Here is an 8,637-nt window from a genome sequence, read left to right as displayed (position 1 = left end):
AAGATGCTGGCTCTGTCTGCATTTGATTTTTTTTTTTTTTTTTTTTTTTTTTTTTAGTTTTTCAATGTAGGGTCTTGCTCTAGCCTGGGCTGACCTGGAATTCACTATGTAGTCTCAGGGTGACTTTGAACTCACATTGATTTCTCCTGCTTCTGCTTCCTGAGTGGGGTTAAAAGCGTGCACCACCACGTGTAGGTTGCATTTTTTTTTTTTCTTGGTTTTTCAAGGTAGGGTTTCACTCTAGCTCAGGCTGACCTTGAATAGTCTCAGGGTGGCCTCGAACTCACAGCGATCCTCCTATCTCTGCCTCTTGAGTGCTGGGATTAAAGGTGTGCGCCACCACACCAGGCTGCATTTGATTTTTTTTTAATTTTTATTTATTTATTTATTTGAGTGCGACAGGCACAGAGAGAAAGACAAATAGAGGGAGAGAGAGAGAATGGGCGTGCCAGGGCTTCCAGCCTCTGCAAATGAACTCCAGATGTGTGCGCCCCCTTGTGCATCTGGCTAACGTGGGACCTGGGGAACCGAGCCTCGAATCGGGGTCCTTAGGCTTCACAGGCAAGTGCTTAACCGCTAAGCCATCTCTCTAGCCCCTGCGTTTGATTTTTGATCACTGAATTATGGCCATCAACCAGAAGTGGCCTGAGGACATCAGACTCCCTCTGGCAGCCACCATGATGTCCTCATACCTCCATGTGAAGCAAGGACTCCAGGCACAGATGAACAGCCTGGCTGGGCTTGGGGAGGGCGGACTTCCTACTGGAGGGTGGGTACCCAGAGAGGACCCACACAGAGGAGCAGCAACCACGCTTTCCAAGGGTGTCTCCCAAAGCCTGGGAGCACCACCAAGGCCTGGGTGCCAACTTCAGCAAAGGGCCTGAGCAAGAGTAAGAGGGGCCCATTGGCCATGGGAGAGTTGATCAGTGAGTGGGCAGATGTCAGAAGTCCTCAGCCTATGTTCCATCCACACATCCTACACAGGTGGCAAGGTAGATGTTGGTTGAAAAATGGGTGGGCTGGGCAAGGAGGTGGGCATCCTAAACCAAATGGGCACACGGGCTGCTTGGAGACCATGCCATGGCTTCTGGGGTTGGGGTGAAAGGGAGAGCTTGCTGGGCCCTTTGCACACGCACAGGGAAGACGTGGGGTAGACAGAACATGAGAGGCCACAGCATACTCCATGGCCATTTAATAAAGAAAGGTCTTGACAAGGACAAAAAGGGTTGGGGACAAGGACGGTGGGGTGGACAGGCTGAGCCCTGCCACTCAGGTCATGTACTTGTACAGCTCTGTGACGTCGTCCCAGTGGTTCAGGTAGAACCCGCGGCTCGTGGGGTCCTGCTCCTGGCCAAGGGTCTCCAAGCCTAGGGCAGAGGCCCCGCGCCCATCAGGTGGCCTGCCGTGGAGCAGGGCACCCAGCGCAGGCCCAGTTGTCCCCAGACCCTCAGTCTGGAGGAGATAGTGAGCCCCCCTCTTGGCAAGGCACTTCCCCATCAGAGGGCTCCCTAAAGTGTCAGGGAAGATAGGTCTCAGCCACCCCAGGGTGCTAGGTCTCCGCTCGCTCACGGTTCTTGAGGAACTTTACGTCGCTTTTCTTCAGGTAGAAGCACAGGTCACCGAAGCAGTCCTGAAGCAGGCCCCCTGCAAGGTGGGCCGGGCGGGTAAGTGGAAGGCAGGGGCATGCTTTCCCTCGGAGACGGAGACGTGGGCCAGCAGCGCCCTGTCCATCCATTGGCCCAGAGCCACTGCCCCCATGGCAGACTCTGGAGACACGAGCCAGGCCATCCATTGTGAGTGTGCTGGGGAGAGGGGCACTGGCTCAGTACCCACCGATGAACTTCATGGCTGCTAGCTTCAGAGTCTTGTGAGGGCTGTCCAGGTAGGTCAGGGCCTCCTTGAGAAATTGCTGGTAGTTACCAAAACTGCTCTCTACCTGGGGAGAAGAAAGAAGAGCTGTGGCCAGACTGGGGCCAACATGGCACTTAGACTGGGACATGGATTGCCTGAGTATCCCCCCCAAAGCACTGAACCCCACCTCTAGTACCTACCAAGGGCCTGAAAGTGAGGAGGGCAGGCACTCCAGGCTGGGCCCAGAGCCCCATGTATATATGACACAAGCTCAGTTCCTTCATTCAGCCTAACTCTGTGGGGAGTCCATGCCAAGGAGCCAGGAGCCCCCCAGTCTGCAGCGCGTTCCACACAGATGGGGTGATGGGATGCAGGGCGTGTCAGTCCATTGTGTGAGGCAGCATCTACAGGACTGGCTGGGGTGGGCTAGCATGTGGGGACATGCGTGGCTCCAGAGGCCGATCCACTAAGAGGAGAGCCAGCCTAGGACAGGGGCTGCCCTGGAGCCCCGAGTGTGAAGCTAGCTTGCAGGGTATGAAACCGCGGGTGTGGGCTTCTGTGACAAGGGCCTCAAAGGCGCATTAGTTTTATAACCAGTTCAGTTTCTCTTCTTCTCTCTCTTCTTAAAAGCTTTTCAGTAATGCTGAGGCTTGAACTCAGGGCCTTGTGCATTCTAGCCAAGCACTCTGCCACTGAGCCATAGCCCTGGCCCTCATCTCACTATCTGTGCCGATTTAATTGGCTTTTTTTTTTTTTTTTTTTTTTTTGCTATCAGCACTACTGAGAATTCCAATGGGTTGATCACTTAGGTATTCAACCCCTAGGGCAGCCTCCCCACACTCCTCATAGATAACCAGGTGAGAGGGAGTCAGGTAGCTTTGTTAGGTGGTTTAGGGTGACTGATCTGCGAAAGTAAAAGCAGAAATGTCCTTAAGTCTGCCCTTGCGATCTCCACTTTATTAGAGACTACTTTACTAGACAAGGTGACCCCTGTTCAAGATCGCACATGTGCACAAGGTGGCGCATGCATCTGGAGTTTGATTACAGTGGCTGGAGGCCCTGGCACACCAATTTTCTCTCTCTCTCTTTACTACTGCTACTAGGGATCAGACAGGGATCTGTCCTTTCCTTATCTCTTGGCTAAAGGAGTTCCCTAGACCTGTTTTTCCATAAACAACCTGAGCCCCTCCTGGGAGGGAGTTTGCCTTTCCTAGAATTTAAATCTGATCCTGACGTTGTGGTTGTTAAGCTCAGCCTCCAAACTTCTTCATGGCTGGCCTGTTCTTGAGCCAGCCCCTAGCCCAGACCTGGATAAGATGAAACATTTTATAAATTTTCCTTCTCACTCTGGTGTATACATTTCTTTGGTTAAAAACAGACAGGAATTCAGGGTTTAGAGGTCAAGAACTTTTCCTGAACCCCAATTCCCTGTTACAGGGCCATCTTTATGTGCTTCTGGGTGGCTGCCAAAACCGAGATACTTGTACCTACTCAAGCTGGGTCCCACCAAAGAGCCCCCCTGACTGGGCCGCCACAGGGGTGTGGCCATGGCCAGTAAGGCACAGCGATTGAGCTCTGCCAGCCTGCCAGGCTCTGTTCCATTCATCTTCAACACAGAAAAACATCTTGGGGGCTGGAGAGATGGCTTGGTGGTTAAGGCGCTTGCCTGGGAAGCCTAAAGACCCATGTTCAACTCCCCTGGTCCCACAGAAGCCAGACACACGAGGTGGCACACGCAGCTGGAATTCAATTACAGTGGCCAGAGGCCCTAGCACACCAGTCCTCTCTCTCTTCCTCTTACTCTTGCTGTCTCTCATTAAAAAGGCCAGTCTGTTGGGCTTGCCTCAAAAAATAAAAATAAAGAAAGAAAAGCATCTTGACGCTTAGCCACCCAAGTTCTCGGGTAAACGCTTCCCTCCTCTCCGTGCACTCAGCTAGTGGACAGAGGTTAGCCACTGCCAAACTCAGGTCCAGCCCGTCGTGGTTCTCTGCTCAAAGCCAGCAGGCCCCCTTCCGGCATTGAGAGTAGAGGAAAGATGCCCCATGGTCTTTGGGCTCCATCTACTTCACTGCCACTTGGTGAACAGAATTTCCCTGGAAGGGGCATCTCCTGGGCAGTTACTTCAGTTCGTTCACCATCTAGTGCAGACATGGCCTAAGCTGTTGCACCGTGCATGGGGCTCCTGTAACCCTCCATTCTCCAGGGTCCTCTCCAGGATTAAATGGTCACCTGCTTGTCTTCACTGCTGCCCTCTATTCTCTAAACGTGTCATCCTGAGTGCCCATGATTGCCAGATGTTTAGCGTCAGGACAGTGGGGAGGCGACAATGGGCATCAGCCCTGTCTCCAGAGGGCCCTGCTTCTGCTGTGACAGCCATCAGCTGGGTCACAAGGCGACATGTGGCATTCCTACATGCAGGGGGTGAGCTGCTGCCGCCCCAGCTGGGAGGTCACCACCCCTGCCGGGCCTCTGCCCCGCCCACCGAGGTCTCTGCAGAGCATGGCCCACACCTGTCCCCATGCCAGTGCTCACAGACAGGTGCCAAGGCACTAGCATACAGCACAGCCAGAGGTGCCAGGGGCAAAGTGGACAGTGGAACCACCAGCTGCAAAGCCGTGTGCTACACGCGTGGTGGCCAGGCTCCGTTGGAGCAAATGAGCAATCCGTGCACAAACATGTTATCATGGGAGACCCTGATTGAATAGCTGAGCACTGCAACTAGCTCCTGAATGACCGAGTCCTTCCCTAGAAGAGGACACTGCCTTCCTCTCTGGCGGCTGGCAGGAAGCCCTCCTGAACTGCTCCTGTGCCTGGGGGCCTGGCCATGTTCACACTTGAACTGCAAGCCGGTCACACACACACTCAGCCTGCTCAGAGTGCCAGGCCACACTGGATAGCCAGTATCCCAGGATGGTTCATGCTATTTCCCCTCATTGCACCTTTTCAGCACTCCATCTTCAAGCAGTATGGTAGTTTGAATAGATGGCCCCCAATGTATTCAGTGTTTTATTAGTCTGTAGTTTGCATCTGCAGCCACCTGGCTGGAGGCAGTGTCACTGGGTGGATCTTAAGGTGTGGTGGTGGGTTTGAGATTTCAGTCTAAAGATATGCAAAGTGTGCCTAGTTGGAGTTTCTGAAGTGTGCTGTGCTGTGTGGCTTTTGGCTGGTGTTTCTGCTCTCTCTGCTTGGTCCTGGGAAAGCAGGCCAGCTTCTTCTGCCATTATGGAACTTCCCCTGGATCTGTAGGCTTCAATAAATATCCCTTCCTCCATAACTGTGCCTGGTCTGGAAGTTCATCTCAGCGAACCTGAAGCTGTCTGTTACAAGCAGCAAATGCAGGAGTCCTGAGGCCCACCACCAAAGGGAGGCAATGTCACCAGCTCAAGGGTCCTGCTTGCTGCAGCAGGACCCATCGAGGACTGAAGACACTGCCCACCTGTGGACATTGGACCTGCTCAAATCTGGGACTGTGGTCCTGGAAGTCTGGCCCCCTGGTAAGGCAGAAGAAGCTGGGGTCAGATGTCAAACTGGCTGCTGGACAGCAGAGGTAGCATTTGCTGCAAGTCCCCCACTTCTGGGCTCAGGAACTTCTAAGGGCCAAGGCTGGGCTCCTTCCACCTCAAATCTGCATTATAACACCAGGGGGCACTGGAGGACCCCAATCGGACCCACTCGGGGCACACAGTGGAGACCCCCTTGGCCTCCTTCCCCAGTGCTCCCTGACACCTGCAAAGCCACCTTTCTTCCTGGATACCAACCTTCCTCGGGGAGGGAGCCCACACCTTACCGTGTAGATAAAAACGTCATTCTCAGCACCCAGTCCATGGCCCCACGCTAGCTTGCCAAACAGCTCCTTCCGGAACTCCCACTTCAGCAAGATGGCACAGCGCAGGAAGGCAAATTTGGCCTTCTAGGGATGCAGAGTAGACAGGTCACCCAAAGGTGTCCCTGCCTCCACCTTTCTTCACTCTCCTCCTGGCCAGACCCCCGAGAGGAAGTTTCCTTCCCAGGACACCTCAGGTTCCAGGCCGTTTACATAAACCATCCCTCAAGGCCGCTTCCACCAAAGGAAAGGCTCTCCCTTCCCCTGAGCCCAGTGTCGGGTTATGGTTTATTAAACCTTCCAGAGAGGCCGGTGGTCCCCTTGGCTGCTTTAACTGCCTCCCCAAAGAACCGGCTTGGGGCACTAGCCTCGTGAGGAGATCCTACTCCTTCTAAGTTTGGGAAAGTGACATGATGGTGGAGACGGGCCGGATCAAATTCTGATGATGAGACAATGGGAGAGGCAGTGCCCAGGGCCAGCAGATGCCAAACCTGGCCTGTGTGTGGCGGTGAGGGAAGGGGGGAGGGGGAGTCCAGACAAGGCCTGCAGGAAGAAGCAGGGCGGTTTCAGGGGGACCAGAGTGCCTTCCAAAGGCAGACCCCACAAAGCCCAAGGCCTTGAGATCAGAGCAGGAGCCGCAGAAGAACCCCCCATTCTGGTATCATTTGCACACAGCACCCTCCCGCGGGTGTGGCACCGGGCAGACAGGATACCAGTGGGTGGCCTTGTGAGACACCATTACACCACCGGAAGGGGAAGTGAGGGGAAGTGAAGGTAGAAGGTTCCTGAGGCCGCATTTGGGTGGTGGACTGGGGGCGGGGTCCAGACCTAGTGGATGGTTCCAAGGACCTGGACCAATGGGGTGAGAGGGAATGGAGACACTAAAGCAAGTGGCCGAATGAACCACACCAGCAGGGCGCTTGGCCTTCATCCCAGCAGCGGAGTGGCCTGAAAGCGCAGGCCCAGCCTCCCGGTCACTCAGGAGGCCTCTCCAGGACGGCAGCCAGGTTTGGTTCTCCAGAGTCCCCCAGCCGTGCTACGCGAGGGTCCCCCCCATCTGCTTCTCCTGGCTGGGGTGCAGCCCACTCACCGTGACCACCTCAGGGCAGGGGTCAGCCATGTGGAAGAACAGGGGCACCACAGCGTTGGATGCCACGGTCTTGAGCTCCTGTCCCAACTTCTTTCCGCCACCGTGGATGACATCCGCAAACAGGAAGATGGCGCCTCCGCGCACCTCCGCCCTCTCCTGGGGGGACGGGCAGGCTTTCTGCTCAGGCCCGCAGTGGGCCGGGCTCCCAGCCGCAGCCCCTGCCCTCCCTCTCTGCGCCTGCCTTGCTCTTGCCCCGCTTCAGGCCTGTGCGGCTCAGGACATCGCCTCTGGCCCTACAGCACCCTGCAGCAGCGGAATCCCTCCACTGCCGCGGCCCTTTCCCGCCGCCACCTTCCCCCTTTCTCCCAGTTTTCCCCACTCTATTTGCCACTGGTGTTATTCCGTAGCCTTCCCCTGATCTGTTCTTCCTGGTTTCTTGCCTCTCAGTTTCTCTGTAGGTTTCTGGGGTGGCAACAACCACACCCCTATTCCCTGGCTGCCAGATCTATCCTGTTGTGTTTTAGCTCCTCTCCTGGGCAAGGCTCCTTCCCTGTGTCCCTGCTTCCCTTTCTGTAATCTGCTGGTAACAACAGTGCCTTCGTCCTTAGGGAGGCAAGGGTTGAGCCCAGCGCCCACAGCAGGGCTTACTAAAACCAGCCTTGCCCTTTCTTTTTTGTTTGTTTCTTTAAAGATTTATTTATTTATTTAAGACAGAAAGGGACAGAGAGAGAGAGAGAGAGAGAGAGAGAGAGAGAGAGAGAGGGAGAATGGGCCTGCCAGGGCCTCTAGCTGCTGCAAATGAACTCCAGACACATGAGCCACCATGGGCATCTGGCTAACATGGGACCTGGAGAATCAAACGGGGTCCTTAGGCTTCACAGTCATGCTAAGCCATCTCTCCAGCCCAGCCTTGTCATTTTTATAGCCCTCACTCCTGAATCTAGCTATGGACCCTGTCCTTGAAAGGCAGAGCCATCCACTGCCCCGAACTGACCACTGACCTCTTGCTTGCTCCCTTGCACTTGCCACCAGCCCACCCTAACTGGCACTTGGCCCCTGATTCTAGCCCACCCCAGTGGCACCTTGCAGAGGTCTTCCTGGCTTGAACCTCTGCCAGTCTCAAGCCTTCCTCACTTGTGACTCCATGAAACCATTTGACCCTGACCTCTGCAGTGCAGAGCACACTCAGTTCTCATTTGTTCTTCCCTACAGCCCAGGAGGCGGGAGGTCTCTACCCAGCACCACAACAAACATTGTCACTTGGAGGGACCTCCCTTCCCTGGTGGGAGTCTTAGAGCCTGGGAGCAGGTGGGGGAACCTCAGGGCACCACAGGACTGGCTCCTGATTGGTGGCAACAGCCTTGCCTGCCCAACCCCATCTCAGGCCAGCTCACGTCCTTGAACAGGCTCAGCAGGTGCTGGGCAATCTTGAGATGGACAAGGCCCAACTTCTTGACCCTCAGGTAGTGCAGGAGGTCGCCGAGGATCTCCATCAGACCCACAAGATCCTGCGACGGCTCAGGCTTCAGAAAGCTGTCAAGGAGCTCCAACAGCTGATTTCGAAGCAGGTACACCTGAGGGCGACACACGGGCTGTATGTGGGACCTCCGGTTAGTGTAGGGAGAAAGCCTGAAAAGGGATGGCCTCTGGCTGCTGGTCACAGTACTAGGGAGGTGCGGGAAAATGTGGCCCCCTAATAAGGTGAAAGGTGCTTGACTCTGACCAGGCCAGAAGGAATAAGACTGAGGAAAGTTGGTGCCACTGCCTGCTTCACCTACAATTCCACTGCACCCCTAACCTACAGACCTGCTTGGCAAAACCCCAACAGTCGCAGAGCCCAAATGCTCTACCGGCACCCTCCTCCCATACACA

General features: G+C 55.1%; 1 protein-coding gene across 1 annotated transcript in view; it reads right to left on the bottom strand.

The window, feature by feature from the left end:
• Nucleotides 1-942: 942 nt before the first annotated feature.
• LOC101617528 (maestro heat-like repeat family member 5) overlaps nucleotides 943-8,637 on the bottom strand; it is a 48,372-nt gene continuing 40,677 nt past the window's right edge. The window contains 6 exon segments of the mRNA XM_045143561.1: nucleotides 943-1,367; nucleotides 1,570-1,644; nucleotides 1,834-1,936; nucleotides 5,640-5,762; nucleotides 6,766-6,921; nucleotides 8,160-8,339. Coding sequence (XP_044999496.1) covers nucleotides 1,270-1,367; nucleotides 1,570-1,644; nucleotides 1,834-1,936; nucleotides 5,640-5,762; nucleotides 6,766-6,921; nucleotides 8,160-8,339 — 735 coding nt within the window. The 3' untranslated portion in view covers nucleotides 943-1,269.

This window comes from Jaculus jaculus, chromosome 2, assembly GCF_020740685.1.
Source record: "Jaculus jaculus isolate mJacJac1 chromosome 2, mJacJac1.mat.Y.cur, whole genome shotgun sequence".
Taxonomy (NCBI): domain Eukaryota; kingdom Metazoa; phylum Chordata; class Mammalia; order Rodentia; family Dipodidae; genus Jaculus; species Jaculus jaculus.
The sequence above is the reverse complement of the archived record's forward strand: the minus strand, read 5'-3'. Positions and strand labels throughout refer to the sequence as shown.